The 27,987-nt window shown below is 37.3% G+C and overlaps 1 protein-coding gene across 1 annotated transcript; it reads right to left on the bottom strand.

Annotated features, from left to right (window-relative positions):
- Window positions 1–549: 549 nt before the first annotated feature.
- Window positions 550–26,131, bottom strand: LOC109071180 (adiponectin receptor protein 2-like). The gene is made up of 8 exons (XM_042721747.1): window positions 25,976–26,131; window positions 16,978–17,266; window positions 6,089–6,232; window positions 4,126–4,297; window positions 3,175–3,361; window positions 2,223–2,410; window positions 1,863–2,056; window positions 550–1,764 (listed from the first exon to the last, which is right to left on the bottom strand). The coding sequence occupies exons 2-8, from the start codon at window positions 17,023–17,025 to the stop codon at window positions 1,636–1,638; spliced, it is 1,062 nt and encodes a 353-aa protein (XP_042577681.1). The 5' UTR covers window positions 17,026–17,266; window positions 25,976–26,131; the 3' UTR covers window positions 550–1,635.
- Between the last annotated feature and the right edge of the window lie 1,856 nt (window positions 26,132–27,987).

The following is a 27,987-nucleotide window of genomic DNA, read 5'->3' as shown; positions in this document are numbered from 1 at the left end:
AGTGATGCTCTGTGTAATTATTTGGAGTCAGGAATAATGTAATTACCAGATGTTACATTGGAATGGGCATGTCAAAATTAAATGTCATTCTTTAATATTAAATGGCAGCGCTTATATGAAAACTATGTAAAACAAATTACTTTGCTTTATGCAAGTTATTTGTTAGATGCCATGCATTCATTTTATAGGTTGTGTAAAAGTGATGTAGGTACAACGTATCTACTTGTGTTTAGTTAGGCTACTTGAGTCATAACTGTACAACTCGTTAGCAGGACCTTTATTATCAGTTTTTCGGATTGCTTTGTGCCAATCACCAGAACTGCAAATGTCATGTGACTAATTACTTTAGCAACAGGAAATTGTTAAAGTGACTGTACTACCATGAACTGTAATGTGAAAGGTAGTAGACTTCTACACTTTTGAGAGTGTAGAACTAGTAAAATATCTATTATAATTGTGAATTAAATGTTGCAACTGATTTAAACCTTTAACTTGGTGTGCAAAAATGAACCTCAGTAGCAAGTAAAGAAAAACAAACCACAACTGTCATGAAAGTTAAATTTTTTAATTTATTTTAAAATTAAAATAAATATCAATGCATGTAAAAATCTCTGAGAACACAAACATTGCTCATGTTTAAATGTGGACTATTACAGCTTGTTGTAATGTTTCCATGAAAACTCTTTAATAAATTATATCACGTACAGATGATGAACACAGAACATTACACAACAAATGCATCCTTGGACTGCTCGAGTATGATTTTTTTTTTTTCCAAACCAGGTTGAGTTAAGATTCACAAAGATAACTAAAACAAGAACAGAGAGAGAGAAAAATCAGAAGATGGAAAACAGGCCTTCTGTGTGGAAGGAAACAGCACTGACAGCGATATGAAGGCCTGCGGAGTACGTGAGTGCTAAATCCTGGCGGCTCTATCGTGTGCAGGGCGTCCCACTGGCCTACAGGTGTGTTTTTAGCTCTTGCTGTGCTTAGGATAACAGAACACCGAGGCGTCTGGTTGGCCACTTCCGACTCGAGACCACACAGGTCTCTTCCCCACGTTCTCTCTTTTACCTCCGTTAAAACATATAATGATAATGATGTATTTTTTTAAAAACTTTTTCTTAACTTTATTTTCGTACAAATCTATATAACCCGAATATTAGAAATCTTATTTACATGAAAAGAAAAAAAAAAAAAGTTTAAAATGGCTAACTGCCCACCCCAAGAAACGGTCACACATTTGCTTTTTTTTTTTTTTTTTTTTTTTTTTTTTGTGTTTAACGTTTTTTCTTGTACAAAGAAAAATCAGCAATAGACCATCAAACAGCAATAGACCAAGTCAAAAAGCTCTTCTTTCTCAATGTATGATCTTAGGAAACACAAACTGCCATCCTCAACCTGTGTCCACCTTATCCCATGATGCATTTTATTTAAGGGGGCAAAACAGAGAACAAACCAAAAACGGAAAGAGAAAAATAATACGAAAAATAATAAAGGTGGGTATCTTTGTCGTTCAGTGTTGTCCTCTTAGGTTTGCCCCTCATGGGCAGGAGGAACACTTGTTGGTGGCAGAGGTAAGAGGAACGTTGTCTCCCTCTAGTGGTGCGTTTCAAGCACCGCAGGACACGGGGCTCACACGCCACCCTCCTCTGCACAGCCTCCGCCGGCTGTGTAACGAAACTCCTGCAGGTTGGACACACCGTGGAAGTGCACAAAAGCACCTGCTACCACCAGGATATGGAACAGCTGATGGGAGTGGAACTGCAAAATAATGACAAGGTTCGGATTAGAGTTGAAATGTATTGAGAGGCTAGCGTGGATTGTGAATTCTGTGTATGAATTCCAGGACATCGACTCACCCAGATGTCACACTTGCCAGGGAAGAATCTCTCTGGGATGCGTGCGGCGTACAGGCAGGCTCCGGTGATGTACAGGACGGCCATGAGGAACAGCCAGCCCATCTGACCCATGGTGGTGGCCCTCAGGAAGCCCTCACTGATCATAAAGTGCAGCGTGGGGATGACGCCACTGAGGCCCAGACCCACAAACACACCTGAAACAAAGAAGACAGGACAGGTACTCTTTTAACTATTTATATTGCACTACAAGACATTTCTAGACTTGTTAAGCACCATGCGCAAGCAGAGATTTATGACCCACCACTGACACGGGGCAAAACATCAAACATTTGTCCTGAACAGTGAGAGACAATGTCTTACCAGCCCTGACTCCACGGTACTGTGGCGTGGCGAAGAAATCACACTGCGAGACTGTGATGGCAGCGATCCCCAGGATACACACCACTATCAGGTATATGAAACAGGGCTGAGGCGAGCAGTAAAAAGAGTAATACAGCCAAGGTACAAAACTGCCCATGATCAGGAACGCAATGCCTGAGTAGTCTAACCTGTGAGAGAAAGGAAGTTATGAGAAAAATCTACATTAAATAAGTGAATGATTTATAAAAAAAATAATTTTTTAATATATACAAATTTAATGATTTAAATTAAAAAGTATCAATTTCAATAAAAATTATTTATTAATTAAAAAATTAATTCACATTTACTTAAAACATTTTTAAATATAATCAACTTAGAGCAATTTAACTAAATTTCACAGAATTAATCTTGCTTAATGTTTACATATAGATTAGTTTTAAAAAGTTAAAATAAATATATTAACATAATACACATTAACAGATGTTTTGAACTAAAAAGAACTACACCTATTAAGTAACATTACTCAAGATTAATATATGCCATAAACTGATCCTAGTGCATCAATTAATATTAAAGTACTGAATCTTATAGTAAAGTGTCACCCACAGTTTAAAGTTTCCTAATAGTTGGTAATACGATCCACCTTATTTTGCAACGTGGAAATATGCTATTTTCTGTGAATGCGCGAGACTTCAGATTCATTAGCCACAATAGGTAAATAACTAGAAGAACAACAAAATGCAGTAAACGGTAAAACTATTTGCCCTATAAACCAGTGTGTTTATAATTAAAATAATACATTAAAATAATATAAGAAATACCAGTTAGCAATATCAAGCAGCATAAGCTGTTTTATACAGCTAAAAATAACTGGAAGCCTCGCACATTCAAGTTACAAATTACCTTCCAATAAAAATATATATAAAATACAGTGAGTGTTGCAGGTGCTTACTTTGAGAAGACACGGGACACTCCCTCCGAGTGGCAGTAGACTGTGTGAAAGAGCCAGGAGAAGGACAGGCAGAGAATGGCCCCCAGGAAGAATGCGCCGATGACAATCTTCTCCTGGAACGGGGCCACAAACGACATATTGGGCCTGAACATATACACAATGCCCAGACAGAGAAAGAACAGGCAGCCTGTAGACACAAGGGAAATACTGGTTAGAGTTAAATCTAAATACTCATATAAATGCTAATCATCATTTAGTCAGTTATACATAGGCCCTTGCTCTCTACAGGTCAATGCAATAAATCAATAAATGTACAAAGAGTAAAATCGAAATCAAACTGAACTCAAGCAAGCTTAGCGGTTACTAGTAGATCAACATCAAACATCTGTTTTGTCCATTATGGCTCAGTCACACCACGAGTCCACAGGTGCAGAAGATCAATAGCTGCACATTACGATCTCACCTCACGATCAATACCATTACCTAGACCCACAGTCTATTATGTTTAACATGACCTTGTGCAGCTACATTATACCTCTTATACCCTACAGCCTCTACATTCAATGTAATGTGAAGAATGACTACATTTCTCCACTAGGTGGCAGTACAGCATGCATAAAATGAACGTTTACTGTTCTGATGTAGTTCTTTTGTTTCCATTTAATTTAAATAATTTTTTTTTATTATAAACATTTATATTTGTGTATTTCTATTTATTATATATTTATTTTTTATTATGTAAATGATAAATATCTAAAATAAATCTAAATTTGATGTTAAATATAATTGTTTAAACATTGGAGTAGTTTTTGTTCTTATTTAATCAAAATGTAATTAATTATTTTTTATTTTATATTTAATTTAAATATAAATATAGAATTCAAATTTTAAAAGTAAAATAAATAAATACGTGTTTTAACACATTGTGAATGTTTTGTAAGCATGTTTTACCTAAAAGATGTGTCCAAATGTTGCCTGTTTCTGTATGGATTCTGAAGATGCTCTTGAAACATGCTCTGAAGGAGGGCATGGGCGGCCGGTGCCCATGCAACAGGAAATCATTATCCTTCAGCCAGTCAGGGAGGACATCGTGTGGAATGACACGCCATCTGCCCTCCCACATCTAAGACACCAAATTAAAAGAATCACTGTAAGATCTCAAAAGCAACCCTGCGGTTTTCAAAAGATGACATATCTGGCCATTCTTTGACATATCATTACGCCAAGCTCAGGTCAGCATTACAAGTTGGCATGAGAAAAGCCCTTTCATTTGACTTCAGAAAGTAATTACATAGTCCATCTGTGTATGTGAGAGGAGTTGAGAGCAAGAGATAAGTATTACAGTAATTATGAGTTAAGGCACAGGAAAAATGACATACAGAGAACCAGAAATAATTCTTAGGCTCAAAACATGCTCTACAGAAGTATGTTAGCACAAAGCTTGTGTATTATTGCATGTACAAGTATACACTGCATTTTCAGCACAGCAGCACAAGTCAACTAATGTCAAGGTTAAGCAAGAACCTGTGAATCCAGCAAAGCAAGTTGAAATGTATAGCAAGCCACCTGAATAAAAACAAGTGCAGTTTAATGGAATAGTTGACCGAAAAATAAAAATTTGCTGAAAATGTACTCATCTGTTGGAACAGATTTGAAGAAATTTAGCATTACATTACTTGCTCACCAGATAATCCTCTGCAGTGAATGGCTTTACTTGTGTATTATTGTGATGTTTTTATCAGCTGTTCGGAATCTGATTCTGACGGCACCCATTCACTGCTGAGGATCCATCCATTGGTGAGCAAGTGATCCAATGCTAAATTTATCCAATTATGTTCAGATGAAAAAAACTCATCCTGGGTGGCCTGAGGGTGAATAAATATTAAGTACATTTTTATTTTTGGGTGAAATATTCCACCCTCAACTAAAGCGGTTTCATATGCACAATTGTGTAGACTGTTCCTTTCATAAGATGGAAGAAAGACAAATAATATATAACTGAATCTGGATTTTTTTTTCTTGTGTGGTTTTCTTAAAACTAGGTTGTCTGGTTTCTCTTTACCAGCTGTGGTAACAGTGCTGGGAAGAAGCTTTGCAGTTTCTTAGCAGCATTCTGCCAAATCATTCTGATGAAAACCACTCCCGTGCAATCATACCAGTCACAGGCATGACCACAGGATTACACCTATAAGTACAACACATGCAGTGACTACAGCCGAAGGCAAAGAGGCCATGAATGTGCCGTATCTGCTGAGAGAACAGCTCCTAGCTCTGTGTGTATTTGGACATAATTTTAAATAAATAAAACAACTGAAACTAGGTCAGGTTGTTTGATCGACTCCATGGCGTGCCTTTCGGTCATCTGTCAGGATGTGTTTTAAAATCTTCCTAGATGTGTTCTTTTCAAGATTCTGTACCCAAGTGCTGATAGTAAATGGCACTGATTGGATCTTGGACTGTTTGCTCTTCGACACAGAGAGCTTTGGCTTCTTCCCCAGATGGGGGAGAGAGTAGAGGAAGGAAAGAGCCATTAAAGCAGAAGGGGCTCAAAAAGCAAACTAAACTTGAGCTGGTTTATAGGGCTCAGCATTGCAGCGCATGTTACAAAGGACGGCTTTCAGTTCCTGTTCCTGTTCCTCTGCATATGGCAGACTCTCAATACAAGATTGAGATGAGAGGCTGCTGGAGCCAGGAGATGGGCGTCTGGTTTGGCAGGGATGTTTTCCGCATTGGTGGACTGTGGCGTGTTCATGTAAAAGCAGCTGTGAGCACTCGGCTCGGGTCAGGTGTGCTGATGTCTTGTGTTTCATCTCACCATATGAGCCTCGACATATAAACTCAATGATAATGCACATCTGTGTTTACAGAGCTGTGAAACAAATGTGTGCATGAGAGATGAACTTCTGAGTCTGACCTTGTGCACAAACTCCTCCATCCTCTCCATGGCATGGTGCGCCTGTAGCAGAAGGCCTTCATCAGAGCTCTTATCCTCTTCTTCCTCTTCTCTTTCTGTTGTTTCCTTTTCCTTTTCATGTACCACCCTCCTCGCAAAGAGACACTGCAAACAAACACAAAGTTGTCAGGTTTCAGCATAATCTGGCACAGTGTATATATTATTTCTAAACTTCATCATCTATGCATTTTGTGTTTGTAATATCTATTTATATCTTATTGTGTGTTTGTATATTTTAGAGAGAGAGATAGATGTATATAGTTTGTTAAATATATATTGTATATAAAAGAGCGAGAATTTTGTATGTAGAATATAAAAAAAGAGAGAAAGAGTTTGTAAAATAATATATATAATTATTATATACAAAAGTATTTTTTATTAGTATTATAAATACAAAGAAGTTTGCTTATTGTTTTATATTTATTATTTATTACATTTTATAATAAGGTAAAGATGCATCTCTATAAATATTGCACTGAAATATTCAAAAATATTTCAATTAATGATTTAAAAAAAAGAAAGAAAATAAATGTAGGTAAACTCAATGGATGACTAGTCAACCATCCTGACCCAAACACCCAGTCAACCGGGACATCACAAACTCCCAGACCATATAAAAGGTCATTCAAGTACTCTCTCTAATACACACAGTCAATTTAATTAATACTGCATTGATCGGTATGACCTTGCTTATGGCATGTTCTCAGCGCTTTGTGTGTTGGAAGCAAAGCCCTGCTGACTCGCTCCAATTTATCTTTTGCACACAGCATGTGCTTATACCAACAATCAGTGCTTGGGGGGGGGCATAAAGATCGTCCCCAAGAGGCTTATATGCTCATCTATCAAACATATAATGTTGAACACACTAGGATGCGTGTGCAAACATCACTAACACAAACTAATAACAGTATCAGAAAGAACTCTCTCTCCGGTACTGCCACTGCTCAGATATATAAACACACACACACAGGCTTTCCCAAAGCAGCCTGCCTTGAATAAATATCAAGTCGGCTTTGCCTTGTAGCAAACCTGTGGCAAACTGTTGGACAAACAGATAAGACAGAAGGAGAAAGGGTTGCAGGGGGTGAAAGTGTGAGGTGTTGTTTAGTAGTTCAGGTTGACAAGCCTCTCTTAAGCAGATCAGACTTGGCCAGTGGGACAATCAGTATCTCAGTAATCAGTGTTGACATGGCATTAGCGTGGTACTAATTCCCTAGCAGCTTTGAGAATAGCCCCCTCCTCTTTCCTCAGGCTGATACTGAGAAACACACACACACAGCTGGAGGTTGTCCTCAACAGAATAAGGTAAGACTGGAGCAGAGGCACGAATGTAGGTGACCTTGAAGGCCCTGAGCTGGAGCGTCAGCATCACTTCCAGTGGACAGCCAGCAGGGGTCCTACTGCAGTATGTTCAGTGCCGTTCTGACAGTGTAACCACAAACACACGACAGAAGACAAGATTCAACAGCGAATGCATCTGAACCACATTTCTTTTACTCTGTAATTAGGTGCAGTCAGTCAATAAAATCAGAAGCAGATGCTTGCGTTCTTGCCCCTACTTTTTGCTTCAGCCCGGCAGCGCTTTAAGGCAGGTCCATAAATAGACATGCTTCAGTGGTTTCTAAACTTATTCAACCTTGAGTTTAGCTATTCAACATCCATAGATTAGCAGAAAGACGAACTACATTTTTGCATCAAATAAGGCAATTCTTCACACAGGCCTTGTAAAATTGATGAATGGATCAAATGTGACATTTACCAATTAAAATAATATACATGTACATGTATAGTCTTTGTACTTTGTATATTTTGGAGTATATTACGTTTTAAATATTGTTTTGAATATTTGTCATTCACTCCAGTTTAACCAATTAGTTTTAACCATTTATATAATGTTTTTTATTTTTTTAATTACTGTTGCAAAGGGGATTATTTGTCTGTGCTATTCTGTATATTAAACAATATCAAAACAACAATTAATATTTGAAATTAATTGACTACAAATTCACTATTATAGAGATGAGAACATCACTATAACATACTATAGTATAAATCTATGCCAGGCAGATAATATAATCAGGCAAAAATCAGAAGGCCAATCATGTAAATTAAGTTTAATCCTTAGAATTATGAGATCAGAAATAAAAAAAACAATGTCTGGACATCAGTAAATATTACAAATCAAATACAGGTGTAGTTGTAGGGTTAAAGGTCATTATGTTCCTGACAATGTTTTGAGTGTGAAAGAGATGAACCAGGTATTGTGCAATGCAGTGAAATAGACTCCCAAGAGTCCTAAATATATTTTCACCTGACAAACTATCCATCTAACAAGCAAAATCTGGGACACTTCCATGAACAAGTAAACCTGTGAACAGAGAGGTCACGGTTAAAAGGCAGATCAGCTAACAGTGTGTCTGTCTTGTCAACAAGAGGAGCCGTGCAGGACCAGAACTGGATCTATAATGCATGAATAACCTACTTCTGATGCCTGCCAACAAGACAGCACACTGTAAGGCTGACTGTGTTCGGTTTGCGCTCATTACAATTGTATGTGTTTATAATAAAATGTGTGGTGTCTACCAGTTTCACCCTAATGCTGAGATATTCAAAATGTATCACCCTTTCTACTTTATGCCTAAAAAGGGCTCCATATAGTGCTCTTACTGGGCTTAAAAGGCCTATAAAGAAGCAAATGAAACAAATGAATCTTGTACACACTTCTAAAGCAAGCATTTAAGTGTGTGTTTTTGTAAGCAGATTCAAACTGCTGTTGTGAGCATATGTTGTAGTTCATTTTCCAGTTTAAGAATGTTCAGGAGAACAGGGTGTGAAATGATATGAGCTCCATAGCAATGGTTGTCATCTTAGGTCACCACATGAATACTTAAACACACCCTAAAATCAATCCCAAACAAGCCATTGGTGTGCACACCTCAAAAAGGCATGCGTGAACACAGAGTCATACAACAGGTCTCTCACTCTCTTCGACCTGTAATGAAAAAAAATGGCACCTCTTCACATCAAATAAAAGGTGTTATCGTGAGAAATGCAACCATAATTTTAGAGGTGGTTTTGTAAATTTTGCAGCTTTCAAACTCAACACGTTCCCAGATAAAGGTATGCACTTTAAAACTGTATATAAATTGGTCAACCAGAATAAATTTAACTTAAATTATTAAACATATAAAATTCTAATGCAAAATATATTACAATGATCCATTTATTAACATAAATAAACAAACATTTTTTTTCTGCTTTTGTTTTTTTGTGTGCATCCATGATCTAAATAATTAAAAATTCAATGGATAATTAAAAAAATAGGCATTACCACATGGTTATTTAATATAAAAATAATTTTTCTACTCAATTTCCAATAAAAATCTATATTATGATATATATTGTTGTTACTGTGATCTAAAATGACTCATCCTGTAAATGTAAGATTTTGGTCACACCACACCGCCCTTAATCCCAGAGTAATTGAGAAGTGCAGTGTTATGCTCACTGCATGCACTGATTGGTTGGATGAAATGACCCTCTCTAGAGATCATCAAGAACTATAATCACTTTCCTGCCAGAGAGAGAGGAAAAAAACTGTTTGCTTGTTTGCTGGGAACACAGCTGGGACAACTCGTATAGTTCTGTGTAAAGAAAAAAGGGAGAGTAAATACAGAAAAAGCATTGGCTCTACACCTCATAAAACAACCATGTAGGTTTATTACAGAGCCTGATGGAAAAAGTAAATAAAAATCTAACACTTCAATGTAACATTGCACTCGAACTCTTCTGTATGTTCACCTGAGCCTAAACAACATGCAGACTGTCTGATTTGCTGGGTTTAGCATGACTCAGCTGTAATACCCCCGCCACCTGCTACCTAATAACACTGCCAGCATCTTAAAAGCTTTGTTTAAGTGATGTTTTTCCTTCACTGATCAGAAACAAGAGACCACATATGGAGAAAATAAAGCGACACGTACGGTCAAGATGCATCAGTGGCTTCATTTGCAGTACAGTTGCTGAATATATGCAATCAAAGTTTTAGAGTTCAGGGAAGTTCATGTAGCAAAGTTAAACTATAAAGATTCCATATATAATTTTAGTCAAGGTCTCTTGGACTGAAACAGTTATAAATTAGTTTCACATGACCAAGCCTCTCTGATTTGCACAGTAGCATCTAAAGTACTTTGGCTGCCTTATTTTCTAAGAATCAAGAATCAATTTCCATGACATGACTCTTAAGCATTATTGGGGAAAGTTACTTTTAAAAGTAATGCATTACAATATTGTGTTACTCAAAACAAAACAAAACAAAACAAATTCCAGTACTTAGTTACCTTTTATGCAGAGTAATGGACTATGTTGCTACTTGCATATTTGTTTTTTGATAACAAAACAACAACAACAACAAAAAAAAAGAAAATTCAGTAAAGGCTCTTTCACTCCAAAAGTGAAATTAATAAGCCTCAGGGCACAAAGTAAGTTGCATTACTTATTTGAAAAAGTAACTCAGATACTTTGTTGCAAATGCAAAAGTAATGTGCTACTTTGGTACTTTATTGAAAAACACTGCTCTTAAATAGACAAATTATGTTCATAAAAAAATTATTAAACAGACAACTTAAAAACTGTGTCAACCTTTAAAATACAGAATAGGAATGAATGGGAGATGTATTTTTGTCAGAAAATCAGACACATTGTGTCTCTGCAGGAGGCCAGCAGAGCTCTCTGGCAGCTCTGGGGTCTTGTGTGAGATTAGCTAGTGGACAGCAGGTCATATTGTATTTCAGTACATGTCTAGAAGTCAGATTAGACCTAGATCATATGTGAGCTACTTTACAGAGAAGGGCTGGGTCAAGCCTTGTACTCAAAAAAACCACAAAGGAACAGCCTAAAAACTGCTCTGCTGTTAATGATAGATTTTTGACAACAAAGGTTCTACTTTTTCAATAAGATTAAGATTCAATAAGATGCCATGCAACATCACAAGTTTACAGCGTCTATTAATCATACCGTGTGCACTGAAAGCAAAATGCTTCCAAAAATCACATCTAGACAGAATAAATTTGATGTTTAATACAGCAACATGGAGGTTATAGTTAAAGCAGGATGAAAATAGAAACCAACTGCTCGTCAAAATGTGTCACAGCTATTTTGAACAAAACCTCATGGAAGATGGGTGACTAATCATTTGGCGGTTTATCACGTCAGGCCTGGTGAGGACAAAGTGTGAAGGTTCATGTGAAGGTATGTTCCATCATTAAATGACCTCAATAAGTCAACAGTTTAAGCAGTCATGATGGTACACACCACTCAAACTTCAACAGACAGCCGTGTGAAGACCGTCAAAACATTTACACCAAGCACACTGGCACCTCATCACTGGTAATATAAATATAATGTAGCACATATGCACGGCACTCAAATCCCCTTTGACACTGCGACTCCGGAAAATACACGGGTAATGTGTCCCGGCAATTGTTCCCGGGTCGCTAGATTTTGCCCCTTTCACACTGCCAGTGATTACCCAGAATATGTGCGTGTGTTCACACACAACCCGTAAAGGTTTGTAAAGACACATGATATCAGGGTGTGATGTGTAATGTACGAGTCGAAAATGCTAGGCATGTTAACTTTCACTTAAGCTGGCGAACGATCTCAGCGTCAGCGCAGAAAGTGAGGAACTAACTGATCTCTGCTTCGTTATAGTTTGCACATATTTGTTTTGTCGCGAACGTTGATCTGCCTTCAAAACACCCGCTAAAAGAGTCACGCGATAACGTGCGTCATCACTACGACGCGGCATTAGTTCTGGCTTTTGTTTACACAGCGCTCGTTCCGGGACTGAACCCGACAATGTTACTAGGTCCCCAGCCCGGGATCAATCCCGGGACGTGTTTGCGTTCACACAGAAGGCGACCCGGGTCCAACGTGAAGTGTGAAAGGGGCTTTAGGTGACTTTGAAAGACCTTATGAGACATTTTGAGAGCGAGGGGCACGTTTTCAGTGACAAACAACAGAATCTGAGGTTTGGCAAAGTAGCAAGGGTCTGACAGGGATATGACTCTGTGCATTTCAATTCCTGGATTGCTGGGAACATCCTGTTGCTAGCCCCTGGAATGGCACAGTCTCAGTGGGAGGGCCATGTGTCTCATTTAGTACAGTTCAGAGGCTACAAGAGTTCAGCTACAACACCTACGTATCTCTGAACCAGAACATTTTATTACATCTAAAAGTAATTTACCTCCCCTCACATTCCTCCAAAGTATATGTTCATATGATAAGCTAAGCGATGGTCAGATGCTACCATAAAAACTAACATTCAAAAGTTTGGGGCTGTTAGGATGTTTGTTAATGTTTTAGAAGGAAGTCTCTTATGCTCAACAAGGATGCATCAAAAACACAGTAAAAACAGTAATACTGTGGACAGTGTTTGGAAGGCTACTTAGGAATTGCAAGAGGTTACAGATTACAAGTTATCTAATGTAATAAGTAATATAAGTATTTCAGGTACTTACAAGTAATGTAAGTGATTACAATTGATTACTTTTATACATTTCTAACAAATGTTTTCCACTCTTAATCATTTCCAGACATTTAAACCAGGAAGGGTTAACTTTACAGTAGTACTCAACACTGAGTATTTTACAGCAGTCAATGCAATTTGGGATTACAGTTACATTTATTTTGTTATTAAAATTATGTAACTACCACCGTTACATAGAACTAGTTAATTCCCAACACTGTAGAATATTACAATTTAAAAATGTATTTTAAAATGTTCAAATGTATTTTAAAAGTTCAAAAGAACAGCATTTATTTGAAACAGAAATCTTTTGTAATGTTATAAATGTCTGCTGTCTCTTTTGATCAACTTTATGTCAGCTGAGCTAACAGCCTGAAACACAGATTTGTCCTGAAAAACAACATTTGTCCTTGGTTCGTTGAAAGCCGAATGCAATCCAGCTAAGCAGGTTTGACCAGCACTATTTGTGTCTGATAACAATCATTTAAGGCTAGCAGAAAAATACATCACATGGCTGTACAGAGTGTACAGAGAACAACAACAGAATCTTATGTTTTCTTTTTTATCCTTCTTAAATGCTACACACATAGATAACCTTTGTTACAATAAGATTGGCCTAATATACAGTGCCTGGATACTCACAAAACTTTTGTGCAATCCATGCTCTCAGGTTACTGTAACAAGCACCACTTAGAAAGAAACCCCTTATGAGAGCAAGACTGTCCAGGGAGACACTGTCCCACAGGAATAATTTTCCACCACCTCTGTCTTTTGCTAGGAATCCTACTGTTAGTGCCATTCTGTCTCCATGCTCTCCTTACCAGGCTCTTAAGGCCATGTTTAAAACCACAGAGTCGGGGGACCCAAGGCCATCTATTCTTCTTAATCTTCTCCTTCCTTTAACCAGTTTGAAAGTGTTTTCTTTGATAGGTTTGGAGAGGTTTTTTGGAGGTGTGGAGGCACAGTTTCTTGCTCAATCGGGAACTGACCTTTATACAGACTAACCCCAGCGCCAGTGTTGCCGCACACATGTGATGCTGACGCGCTCACTCAAACTCTCGCTTCATGTGCACACAGACACACAACTTAAAAACAGATTTTTCAACCGAATCCCTAGAGGGACAGGAAGCTGGAATTAATAATGCTCTTTATCCAAAAATATCTCCCTTCCTGAGTTCCAGAAAGAGAAACAAGGGAAAGATCAAACTAATTACAAGAGCACTGGTTACTTTGTTGACCAAAACATTAATAACAAATACAAGTAATTGGTAAGGAACTCAACAGTTTGGGAAGACAGATATTACGAGACATTTAAACTTTAATTGAGATCATTTGGCAAATGCACTCCTTTAGTTTGGCTTTCTCAGAAATTAAGTGCAATTAGGCTATACGTTAATGGTAAAATAAAATGTGTCACTGATTAGAAAGAAGAAGAAGAAGAAGAAATACCACAAACTGGAAAGCACCAGAGGAAGTTCTGACTGTGTGTGGTGAGACTGAGTTATCAGGGTCGTACATCTGAAGAGTTAAACAGTTTTTAGTTCACCAGATGGCTGAGTTCATACTCTGGCAAGAAGTCACACATGACATCATCCCATAAGAGTGATTAGACTGACGGATGTTCAACTTTACCCCCTTTATTAGGAAAAAAAAATAAAAAATAGCTTAGTCTTCCAATCAATAGAATCAAGTAGTTCCTGGTTAAAAATTGACCTTGTGTAGCTGATAGATCTCCAGTCTTCCTGCTGTTGCCATACAAAAACCAATCATCTAACTAGACTGTTGCCATAGCACCAAGGTAGAGCTGCGGATTTGAGGAAATCAACCTGTTACCTTTAGAATACCAAAGAGCATAAAGCAAACAGATGAAATTCACCCTATCTCATTAAGAACAGTAGCACCTGGAGATCAATTTCTCAATGCAACCCTAACACTGCAGCTTTACTTAAAACTTAAATATGAGAGAACCATCTATTGTAGCATCTTTATGCCTTACATGAAAGCAGGTGTGTTTAGTAGTTGTTTTGTGACCTATAACCTAGTTTACAGGTGAATTTGTACTAGTGTAGTGAGCTTTAGAGCATGCTTTGATAAGTGGAAGAGATAGGCTCAGCGTATGGCCCACTGCATTCCATGTTAAACCAATGTTTTTTTAGCAGCAAGTCAAAATATAAACATATAAGGAATGTAGAACATTTCTTCAGAGAAGTATGGGACCGGTCACTCATGATACATTCTAGACTTAAAACAGCAAGGTGGAACTGACTAATAAGATGCATTTATATGCATATTAATTTACATCCCATGCTGTTTGTGTATTTTTTTGTTTAAAGCCTTCTTTGGCTATTTTTATGGCAAAAAAAAAAAAAAACTCCTCAAGTTATTCATTTTAAAAAAGAAAAAAAAACTCAAACTAAATTTTAAATAAACCTGATAAAAAAAATCTTTAATGGGTATCAACAGAATAAAATACATTTCTCAGAGGAGTAGAAATATTATAATAAACTTCATTTCCAATTTTTAAATATGCTTATCCCACCACCAGATTATTCTGATTGGTCCAGTAATTGGTCTTGCAAATTTTTACACTGACCAACATTTAAAGAAAATATGGAGTGTAAAAATGCATCCTCTGTGAATGACTAAGACATTTTCAAATAGAAAGGGGGGAAAAAAACATACTAATTTTATGCAAAAAGGTTTAAAATCTACAGCTGGTTCTGTGAACCAGGACAATTATGGCATACTCGAGGGAAAATAGTTGATTCTCATTTTCCAGGTCTGCTCACATGCCATAGTCTCTCCTGTGTATTGATGGACATATGATCCAATTAAACGCTCATTAAATTTAAAACGGATTTCTCTCTGTTGTACAAAAATGGTAGTCCTAAATTGACACCAAAACTCAACCACATCCACCAGAAACATGAAACAGAACAGAACAGTGTCTATTACTGTGTCCTGATGACTGTTTAAAATTTCATCAGCCTGGCTATGTTGTCGTGGATCTACCTTAACCCGAAAAGCCAGTAGGGTGTCTGCTCTAGGGATGGGATAGTTTTACACCTGCCCTGTCTGACCACACCACGCCACAGCCTCGGCAGCCAACCGCCACGTGGCTCACAATGACTGACACAAATGTTGCCTGAGTCAGATTACACAATACACAACCATTGTGTGTATTTGTGTTGAAGGCATGCAAATAACAGAGGTGGACAGCTCATGCAAACACAAAGAGAGTCCTCTTTAAAACTCCTAACACTGTTAGAGCTATCTGCATATCAGTGTTACATGTAGCTGATGTAGAGATGTAGATAAGAATTATTCAAAACTGGGCAAGGTATATAAACAAAGCAATATCAAACCAAATGAACAGGAAAATATCAACTCAGCCATTTGAATGTAACCGTCTCTTTCTCCCTAAGCATATTCCTATAATCCTCATCTAAACCAATCGGGATTGCTCCATAGATCCTTTGACAAACTATTGAGCCTGTACAGACTCCTCTGAGACTAAAAGACTTTGTCGATACTGAACTGTGATGAGTAATTATAGCTCACAAAAACAAATAACGCTCAGGTACATGATCTCTATGCAGTTCTCCTATATGCCACACCTCAAATGATGAATCTGTTGGTCTCTAGGACCATAATGGACTACAGATGCAGATTAGAGTGTGTGCAGTCACTGTAAAGCATCCATTAATAGTTCATTAGCTTTTATTAACAGTTCATTGAGTTCTCAAGTGAGTGCACTTATCTTATTGAGTGAGAATTATTTATAAGCAACCAGTATAAGCTACTTGTGATCCTATAATACTAAATACATGCATTTCAATGTGTCTTAAATGCAGGTTTCTGTGTTCTTTGCTTTAGATAACAGCAATTTATGGTTTATACACTTTTATACTAAACATATTAAATCGGATCAGATGAGGCTTTGTGAAAGGGCCTACAAGCAAACACCTGTGACGGCACATCAAATGAATTTTCTAATGTGCCAAGTTGCTACAAACCATTAAAATGGTTAGTCAGGCTAATGAACTGCATTACTTGTCACAGGACTATGCTATTAATATCTAACTTATTGGTGTATTTGATTAAACTGCTAACCTTTTACCAAGGTTAAGGAAGCTTCATGCACTACCTCTAGCTTTGCGCTTTATTATGTCCCACACCCATAACAAACAGGAGCGGTGGTTGCCCATTATGTCTTTTAAGTCAATGCCAATATCTAGGGAGCAGGATGGTTGATCAAGTCTGATAAAAGCTAACCAGTTTCATTAGTAAATAGTAATGGACTCTGTGGTTCTGCACTCACCCCGTTATGTGCGGGGCCTTCCGATCTGTGACCTGCGCTGGCACTCATGGTGTCCTGGCCTTCTGAGGTGGATGTGTGGTTGGGGTCAGTAGTATCGCTGCTGGTACAGACTCTGTGTCTCAAGACAAAGGCAGCGCCCTCGTCCTCCCTCACCTCCCCACTGTCCAGCTTGCTTGCTGTTGCTGCTGCTCTTTCTTAATGCCGCTGGACCACACTGGACAGAGAGGGTGCTCAACTCCAAAACTGTCCTCTGTGGATTCACAGCAGAACACGAGACTCGCTGATGGACCTGGTAAAAACATAAGCAATCACATTAAATATAATAGACTGTAAAAGATATAATAATCTTACTGAACCCAAACTTTTGAATGGTAGTCTACATAAACCCACATTCATTATGTTTCCTTAATTAGCACAAGTGGCTTGTTACTTGATATAGCTGTAATTAACAATCATACATTTGCCAAATCATATGCTCTGAAACAGCAGCAGCTAAACATAAACTGGCTCCAATCAATGCCCATTTACTTCTGCTTGCTTAAATATGGGGTTAGATGGCAGTTAAATACATGTGACTGCAACGATTGAGAAGTTATGCATCTGGTCAGCTGTGATGTTAAATTACATAGGCGTAACGGCTGAATGGGCTTTCTATGAACGGAGTAAGAAGAACTCAATAAAACTACAGAGAAGTTAATAAATCCTGTTTCACAACAGGTTTTGAAATCAGTGATGCTGCCTATTAGTAGTGGGTCAAAAACATCTGTGCAAGAAACGACATTGCCTTAATCCAAGCTAAAAATGCAATACTTTCATCCTGACTGTAGCAATCAGATGTTGCAACCCCTGCGGTCCTGCCAGGGTACTCGCACCACACAAGGGCACTTGAGTTAAAACCGGTCACCTGAGGTCCAGTGTCGCTAAATATCTCAAGTCATGATAAAAAGCTAATCTGGTGTCCAAAGCTTAAGCATTAAATGATAAAAAGAGAATATTTTAACAAGGCTAATCAGGATCTCTTAGCAATCTACATCCGCATTCTGAAAAAATACAGATTAACCCAGTTATTGTGCCACATATACAGCATTTGACCGATAACTGAAATCAGCCCTCTCCTTCAAACGCTCTCTGCCAGTCTGAAGTGCATTTAATTTGAGTTGGTATCAGCTGCAAGCCTTGAGCAGTCTGCCAAGCTCACAGAAGCGAGAGGCTTCACAGCCACAGCTGTGAAACTGACAGCATCCGTCTGCTTAGATTTTCACTGCTTTTGTAAATGAAAAGTGCGGCAACAGCTGTTAGTTCACAAGCCAGGAAATCAGATTCAGTTAGAGACTCTAATTGCAAGGTGGTCTGTGTCCAGTTTGGCAAAAAACAAGATGATGCCCTCTTCTTCACAAGTTCTGTGCATTCTCTGGTGTCACAAACCATTCTGGTATCATGTGACACACTGGAGTGTGAAACTGACCCCTTTTGCTTCCTTGGCCTGCAGTTCAGGACTGTTGTGCCTGAGGAGAAAACTGATACAAGCAGTTTCAATGTCTGCATACATCTATCCATCCATCCATCCATCCATCCATTCAGAGGGTGGGGAGGAGCCAACAAGTCATTATCGGTTAATTATCAGCTCATTCATTATGTTCAGTTAATAAATGGCTGCTCAATGGCTCTGGCATCATTTAACTCCCACATGAGTGTCATATTCGTATGCAATCCTACAGCTGTTGAGTCTTGCCTTGCAAACAACTTGTGTTTTTCTGAAGTTAAGATTACAAAAAAGCAATCTGATGGATAAAGCTGCATACACGTCGTATGAAATGATTACATCTGATTTTTGAAGAGTCTCATTTTGAACAGTCAGAACAAATTGCAAGTAATTTTTTTATCATTCAGTACAGCTATACAATTTGGGTAAAAAAAGATTTTTCTCAGATAAAACAGCAATACTATATTTTTAGTTCTTTAAATGGTAAACCATTAAGCTTTTATTTTGGTAGGAAAAAAACGCAGCATTGTTTCTAACAGGTGCGTTCAAATACATCTTCACTCACTCAATACTCAAATAGCAGACTATGCAGTGAATAAGTGAACAAGTCAGCGTCATCGGAGTAGCTTATGTTCTCATGCACTTTGTAAGCAACTTTGTTCAGCATGGCATCGAGTTTTCTTGATAGACGTGAGCAGTTGTTTTCGTATGAGTCTCTTGGCATCATGTGGACACATACATCTATACTGTATCGATCAAAAGATAAATACACTGAATATTGATTACACAAGCTGAACAAACAGATCTGATTTCAACACTTGAGAAATTATTTTGCAGAAAGATCAGATATAAAAAGCGGATTGGATTTTTGTGCAGTGTGAACAAAGTGTCTAGCAGTGTTCCTGGGAACAAAGATCAAACACACTCATATAGATATTGGGTACAATCTATTCATGAGCAAAATACACTTCCAAAGAAGCAGGTAGTCAATTTCCATTGTGTAGCTTAGACTTTTTCTGCAGAAACGATACTGAGAAAGAAAGAAATCAATTGAGACACCAGCTAGCAAAAGTGCTTACCAGGGAGTAAAGGGAAGCAGGGGGGGAAAAAAAAAAGAAAGAAATGACATTTGAAATTGATTTTGCTCTGCCACTCAAACAGCTGACCAACACCACAAGCTGACTTTTCTGTGTTTTCAGCTCTAAATTGTCATAGCTCGGGAATTTGTCAGCGATTCCATATCTGCAAAGACAAGTTTCATTCTCGAAGGATGGCAGTCTTCATGCTGGCACTGCAAGAACTGTCAAAGAACACCTGAGAGAGTGTCGCTGATCCGTGACACCAGACTTAAAACTACATCTCTCTCTTTCTACAACTCCAGACACTATCACTTAGATCCAGTGTACCTTCTCCAGAACCTAAAAATGCATACATCCACGCTCTCTGACTGCTGGAAAACTCTCTAGAAATGGGAAGAAAGCATTTCATGAGGCCAACTGCAAGATGCAAAAGAGGAACAGCAATCAGAGCAAGTAAGGCTACATTACTAAGTTGTGTGTCGTGGTCTCCTTGTCCATGGAACAAAGCCTACTTAACCCTGGATGTTCTTTGCAGAATCAGCCGTTGTTCAAGAGTGGGGATGTAAGGGGAGAGACTGAGACAGACACATATGCAAGAACACAGTCTATACCACACCTACAGATGGACAAATACATAAGCTGCAAGATATGATGTTGCATGCTATACCATCACTTGATGACTAAATTGGTCAGAGAAACACTTGCATTATGATAGACACGTGAAAAGCTATACAGGAGCCACCTCTCAGTTTACAGAAGGTCACAAACGCAAATTCAAAGTAAAAGTGTTGATTCACAGAATTGTAGCATAGCTTTTATGTTTTGGCAGCAGATGAACCTCAGGAATGCCACAGATCTTTGCCAACTCAGTTAATCACGTATATGATGATAACATGCATGTGACTCAGATTGTGTGTAGCCAATGCTTGAGAATTCCATTTATGTTAATATTTTCTCACACACACACAAAATCGATCGAGTCTCAAGATCAACTTAAGTCCAAATCAACTTAAGTCTTCACGCTGTATGTGATTAAGTAACTTAAAAAATATATATATAGTGACTGCACTCAAAGAGTTATTTAGATTTTATTACATTTGTTATAAGAACTTTAGTATATTAAAATATTATTTAAAAAAAAAAGATACAAAATATTAAATTAAAAAAATGTTATTTTTTTTTTTATATACTAATAATTAAATATTTACCATTTAATTACATATAGAAAATTATTTAATATTTTAACATGTATAAATAAATAATTTTAAATATTAACAGAAGATAAAAGTTTCAAGACCCCGGGCTGGAAAAATCAGAGTTTCACAATATCTGATATTTCACTGACAGTGGGAGCCTAATTCTGATTTTCAGAAAGCGAGCGAGATAGAACACAAAAACAAATCTTTGTGATTTTGCTACCTTTTACTTTTATTTTGTTCAGCGTCCCACTGCAGCAATATTCAAAGAAACCTCTCTGGTGCTAACTAACATGTCCCTACAAGACACATAAACACACAGCTAAAACATCTGATTTTCCTGAGGATTACTGACTGAAGAAAAAATGTCTAAAGCAAAACAAGTGAGGGAATGGAGAAACCCAAACAAAAGCAGTTGTTGGAGCCAGTTGTTTGTGTGTGTGTGTCATGTGACTGGGTAAGCAAGTGAGAAAAGGAGTTAGAGGTGCCTTTGTGTGCCATTTTTCGGTCATGAGACCAGAGCTGACCACTAGCGCAGCACTGAACTTCTGTCAGAGAGGAAGAGGCCCTTTTGTGAGAGAGTCAAAGAGGAAAATCCAACAACTAATCTGTATATATATATAAAAAAATTGTGACATTCACCCGAGTTTAAAAATAAATGAACTGCATCCTCAGCCCTTCCAATGCTAAATCAGACTAATATATTTTTGATTATAGCCAAGAATTTTTGGTGCATCACTACTTGAATAATAATAACTACAAGTCATGATGCAGAAATAAATTTAACATGTCCTTCACACCTGACCATGTGCCACGGACATACCAGATTGTCAAATGCTTCATTTGCTTTGACAGAGGTCCAACTCATGTGCAAACCAGTATGACCAAGGTCAAAACGGAGCACTTTGCCTAAACCTCCAATTCACCATAGATAATGGACTAAAGAAATTGCTGTTGTCAGAATGAATAGACTAAGGCAAAATGACATGGATTACTGAGCAGCTTTCCAGTACATTATCCACACAAACAGGATGAGCCACAGTGGAGACGGTCGTCTTGGCAACTTCATCCCACCTTGTTCAGATTATGGGAAGTGAGGAATGACATGCTGATGTGCCGCACAGTGCATCATATTTTGGTTTTAAACAGTTTATGCTCTCATACCTACCACAAGCCAAGCTAAACCAAATCAATGAAGATTTTCAGGAGTTGAGTGGCTCCCTTGACATTTAAAAGATGTTTGCTTTGTCGATCAATGACACACAATCAGCCTCTCTGATAAGGTGTCTTTACCCACTGCAGAGACCCACAATTACTGCTGATACTATAATAGAGATGGACCGATAATCGGTTTGACTGACATTAACAGTTTTCTCTTAATAGTTTATTTGTTCTTTAATATCAGGGTCCCGTTCTTCGTACGTCGCTAACTCAGTTAGCTGGATTTGATTGTTGATGATTTGGCATGATCTTGGATAGTTTGATTCTTCGAAGCTCATCCTGGAGTTGCGGTCATAGCAACAGGTCTGTAAACTTAAACCTGCTCGGGAGCAGGCTTATTTCATGTAAACAGGATTAGATTGCATCTTTTTTAGCAGAATTGATACTTAAAATCCGCCCGCTACCATCACTACTTTATTATAAGAGCATCCTACTGATCCAGGGACAATAATTTAAAATAATAATAATTAAAAAAATTATTTAAAGATAATATAACAACATTATGTAGTCTTTAACACAGCCAGTTTTACTCACTGAAAGATTTATTCGTCATAAAATTATTACTTCATAATTATATTCGAGTCTTAAATACATGCTATACAGATAATGTAGCCGTGCATTAATTTGAGTGCTGACAGTTATTATGGGAGTGGCTTGAAGGAGCGCAGGAAATGCAGATAACATGATCTTGACCCTTAAGAAACTTTAATTAATGCTGTCACGTAACAAATCTGTTCAAATATAAAATTAAATGAATTGCTAATTACTACATTGAAATAAAAATGCACCGTCTGTACAAATATTAGAAATCGTGAATATAAATAATTGGGAATCACGTAAATTAAAATAAAATAAGAATGGTGCACATTTCATTTATTTATTATAACATTTAGTTTTGCTCATTTGGCTGTTTCCTTATAAAAGTCCAGAAATTTGTCAAGTTTTTCGTCAGGTGTTTTTTTTAAATTATATGATGTCATTAGGTTGCCGTCTTGCCGCTAGCCAATCGCTGCATTGCTGATCGTGGTTTCGCGTATCAATACATAGCCCCTTTTAAACCAACCCATGAACGCGCAATTATCTCAGATAAAGCTGCAGTCGGTAACTTTTGGGGCTCGCGTCTGGTGGAAGAACATTGTATCCGGAGCTACTTCTCTCCAATATAAACAGGGGTGTGGTCCTTTAAGGGTGGGGTTGTGGGACAGTGTTGTTTTGTGTTGAAAATGTAAAAAATATATATAATGAGCGAGTACATCATGAATCCATTTTCCAAACCGTCTTTTTGTCTTATCCTGAAACACTACGGTACACCTATAATAAGTGTTTATATTCAGACTATTTTAGTCTGGTTGGGGTCGGCAACGCTGCAGAGTAGCACAGTACCTGCGTGACTCGCCATAGATGTAAACAGAGAGAAGTAGCTCCGGCTACAATGTTCTTCCGCCAGACGCGAGCCCCAAAAGTTACCGACTGCAGCTATAACTCAATCCAACCATACTATTCATCAACAACAGGTGCGTTTGAAGAACCGAATTAGCCAGATCCTGATTAGCGCGATGATATAATCTTGGATGTGACATGTAATAAGTGACGTATGAAGAACGACGAGCCCGTGTTGTGGTGAATTGTTTTATTAAAAAAAAAAGCAGAAAAAAAAACCAACAAAACAACAATTTTTTTAAGAAGAGTAGTTTAATGTAGGTATTTGCAAATAAATAAATAAATAAATAATAATAATGTACAAATAATGCAAAACTAAATAAGTAAAAAATAATGGTATAATAACCTTTTTTTTTTAATTGTCAGTTTTTAGACACATTTGTATTTGTTATTAAAAGTAAAGTAAAATATCAAATAAAATACATAAAATAAATAAATAAAAAAAATTGCAAAACATCAACATCAACAACATTTTAAAACATCTGCAACTCAAGTGAACACTACCTCTTTTCTGTAAATATTTCAGTCCACAAGTCAGGTGTATGAATGCAATATGGACCGATTGCCAATGAGAGGACTGTAAAGAGTGCCTGTCACTTTCCTGACACACAGACAGGCAAAGTCAATTTGAAATGGCAAGTGTTTGGTCTAAGACACTTGCCTGATGGCAGGCAGCTTTGACAAGCACAGGCTCTATTTATAGCCACTGAGACACTGTTTAGGGTCCCTTGCCAACAACCAAAAAAAGCTAATGCACTTTTTAGTAGTAGAGATCAACTACTCTGTTATATTTAGCATTCATCCCCTGCATGAGAGAGGGGCTGCCAGTTATTTGGAAGTACAACTGGCTTGGGGCAAGACTTCTGTCCCATGATAGCCAATTTATTTCAATATGACTAGATGTCCTGGAACATATATCAAAAGTGCGGCACACAGGGCTTCACCTTGCTACAAAAAACACAGAGAGTTAGGAAGATGGTAATAATAATAACATGCTGCCTGCTAGTTGCAACAGTAGTGATCAACTGATATTACTTTTAATGACCAATTCAATACAGATTCTTTTTAAAATGTTTCATAATGTGTATGCAAAAAAAGTTTTATTTTTGCTTTTTGATACAGTAATAACTAAGTGATCATTACATCACAACAATAAAAACACATGAATTAAGATTTTTTTTTTTTATCAGAAAGTTGTTTTATGAAAAAGACATTTTCGGTTGTTGAACTGTAAACTAATTGCTGTATCACTTAAAAAAACCCAGCTTATTATTTATTATTTTTTTAAAATGGAGTAATTATACAAACAAAACAAGTTACTTTGCATGGGAATAACATTGTTATAGCATTTATCAATAAACAGAAATAATCAAATGATAACAATAATAATAAAAAATCAATTTACACTAAAAAGAAGAAATATCAGTTGAGTTTGTAAAATATTAACGTCTATCTCTACCTACCATGTGACTGGGCAGCAATATGACATTGAAGGGGATCTGAAATAATGAAGTGGACTGAGGGAATTCATCCTCACAAAAATGTAAAAAATGAGAAGAACCTTGTGTACTCATGAGAGGGAAAAACTAGGTCAGAAATGCCTGCGGTGATGACAAGTCAATAAGATCAACAGCAAGCTGTCAAACACTTTCACGCTTTGACGCTTAACATAGACGACAAGTGGAATGCTTACAATTTTTTTCCATTGCAACTATATTAAAAAAAACGCCTCCACTAATGTCCATTATCATTTGATCTCTACCAGTTCAACCCCGTTATTTAAAAGGTTTGCTCACCCAGAAATTACAAGTTCATCATCATTTACTCATCCTCACGTTTTTCCAAACTTGTATGACTTTCTGCCTTCCTCAAAACACAAAAGGAGATGTTAGGGATGATGACAGCATCTTCACCATCAACATTCACTTTCTCTGTGTTTGGAAAAACATGAACTCAAAGTGATTGGTGACTAAGGTCATCATCCTGCCTAACATCTCTTTTTATGTTTTTAGGAAGACAGAAACTCATTCGGATTTGCAAAAACATGTGGGTGAGTAAAGGATGACAGAATGTTTTATTTGGTGAACTGTTTCTTTAAATCGAAGCTGCTTTGTTTACAACCCAAACAAAAACAACATCTTCTATCGTCGTGAAACTCGGACAGAACTCTTTAAAGGCGTGAAAACTTGGAAAAACACAAGACAAGCATGAAAACTTCAAACAAAAGCCCCATCAGTGGACACACTCACCTCTCAGAGACTGACACAAACAAGTCTGAAAGTGACTAATACACAGGGTTTAGACCATGTACTTTCTTTCTTCAGGTTCATAACGTTCTTCGGAAGCTTTTAGACGCGTCTATGATAAGATACCGATCTATTAAATCGTTTAAAATCAAATTCTCGTTAAGAAAAAAGATGGAAAACACCAGACGGACCGTTCCAGGCAGCGTAGCAACGGGAGCTAACGTAGTAAGCTAGCAATACTGACACAAACAACTTAATTAGCGCAGAAATACAGTCAGAAACACCCTTAAATATACTCTAACGACTACATGGGGGTGTCGGGTTTTTGCTCACCTGTCTGCGTAAGCTGTAAGCGGTTGTCCTTCAAGCGTGTTTTTATGTCGGAGGGGCGCTGCGAATTCAGCAGAGCAGACTGACTGACTGTGACTGACTCAACCTGTCTGGATTTTCTGGATATCGTTGCGTTTCAATGTGACGCCCCTCGCGTGAGGGCAGAGGGGCCAATCAGAATGCGCGGATAAGTCACGTGACCGAGTTTCAGGGTGACCGGTTTAACGGGATTTGTAGTCCGCGGGTAACTTATTTGTTTGTGGGTTTCATTTTTTTTTCATGTTTTTTTTTGTTCTTTTTGTTCACCGTCACTGTATATTTGTATATAAATTCTTATTTTATGTTTAAATATGATCTATTTTAATAATAACTTAATTTATTCATTTAGAATAATATTAGTCACAACCATTAAGATATTTTCATATAAGGATGTAACCAAATGTTGATGTGAATGAGAGAAAGACAAATTTAGACAAAGTTTACAAATCTATATTTGAACAAGCCATGTTGATTGACTGCTATTGTGTGAATATTGAGAAGGACTCTTGAGTCCCCCAATATATATAATGTTAACAAACCTGCTGTCATGGGCCTGTGATGAATGGAAGGCTATGATTTTGTGCAATCGATTCAAATATTTGCATCACAGAAAGAGGGAATATGCACTGCAGTGACATCCCTGCCTATCAGCTGTTCAGATATGATATCAGCGCTAACAGCTTTAATTGTGCAATGTTAGATAGTAGCCTGCTTGATTTACTAATGATGTAAACGATGACAAAGGTTATAGAGAAAATGTACTATGATCTTTATTGAGAAATGACCATTATCACTAAACAAGACTTAAGTCTGTATGTAGGTGAGAATATAGGTTACTACAGTACACCATATACAATTTTTTATGAAGTCAATCAAAGTATGATTTAACGATGTCTAATAAACAAAGTTTTAGGATTTAAAAATATAAAATATGGACACAGAAATATGTCTAAGAATTCAAGAACATTTATGCATTATTTCTAGGACACACTTATCAGTAAATCTAAAAATGCTGAATGCAATGCTAGTTTAAATAGTGGTCTCTGGCTGTATGTGGTTATATGTTTCCTGTGCTGTTTTGGCCTATATGAGCTTTCTGGAGAATTTCCAGTCTAAACCAGCTCAGGTCATGGTTTATCATTTGACCATACAAACCCAATCTGAAACTAGATACGTGAAACATAAGCCTTTGTGTTCAAGCCCAACATTAACCCTTGTTTGGTGTTCATATTTTTGTTACTCAGCCAGTGTTTGTGGGTCTGATGTACCCACTGCAGTTTTGGGTTTTTAATTCAACATGATCAAAAATTATACGTTAAAATAATCAACAGATGTTTACTTCATCCCGATTGCAAGCAATATAAACAGCATATATGGTCAAAATTTGCCCTTTACCTTTGTTAGATCACATTTATGAATTAAAGTGCTACAACCTTGTGCAGGAATGGCAGGGGCACAAACACAAGACTCTCTCTCTCTCTCACACACACACACACAGACACACACACACACATACACATACTAATAGCAGGCCGAGGCAATAGGAGAACAGAGTGAAAGTACACAGGACCTAAAATTTCCACTCTTACTAGCTCCCAGTCCAGTGGACCCAAACATCCCGTATGTAATATAAATGTGTAGGGAGGGTGTACAGTGAGTGGTCATTGAAAATTTGTTCTGATATATGTTCTTCATAGAAAATGAGCCAAGGCCAATGAGTCTGAGTTTGAAAAAATAATTATATATAATTTTTCTTTTGATAAAAAGTGAAAATGGTTTAATTAATTATAAAAATTGATGGTTAAGTTTAGATGATTGGTTTAATGATGATGATAAAAGTCCAAATGAAAAAACAAAGCACTCACCTTTTTGCAAAACAGATGTTAGAGGAGGGCAAGCAGACAGATCTGCACCTGTCAATACTTTCTGTGCCTGGTATTGAGCCAGAGTCACTGGAAACCCTCCCAACCTGCATG

The sequence above is a fragment of the Cyprinus carpio genome, chromosome B4 (genome assembly GCF_018340385.1).
Source record: "Cyprinus carpio isolate SPL01 chromosome B4, ASM1834038v1, whole genome shotgun sequence".
NCBI classification, from domain to species: Eukaryota; Metazoa; Chordata; class Actinopteri; order Cypriniformes; family Cyprinidae; genus Cyprinus; species Cyprinus carpio.
Note: the sequence above shows the minus strand (reverse complement) of the source record. Positions and strands in the feature narration are given on the sequence as shown.

Bases quoted from the DNA above. Each gene is read 5' to 3' on its own strand.
- LOC109071180 (XM_042721747.1), bottom strand. From the start codon at position 17,025: ATGAGTGCCAGCGCAGGTCACAGATCGGAAGGCCCCGCACATAACGGG. The intron at 2,411-3,174 runs GTAAGCACCTGC...TTTCTCTCACAG, and splicing joins GTGTCCCGTGTCTTCTCAAA to GTTAGACTACTCAGGCATTG. The intron at 2,057-2,222 runs GTAAGACATTGT...TCTTTGTTTCAG, and splicing joins GTACCGTGGAGTCAGGGCTG to GTGTGTTTGTGGGTCTGGGC.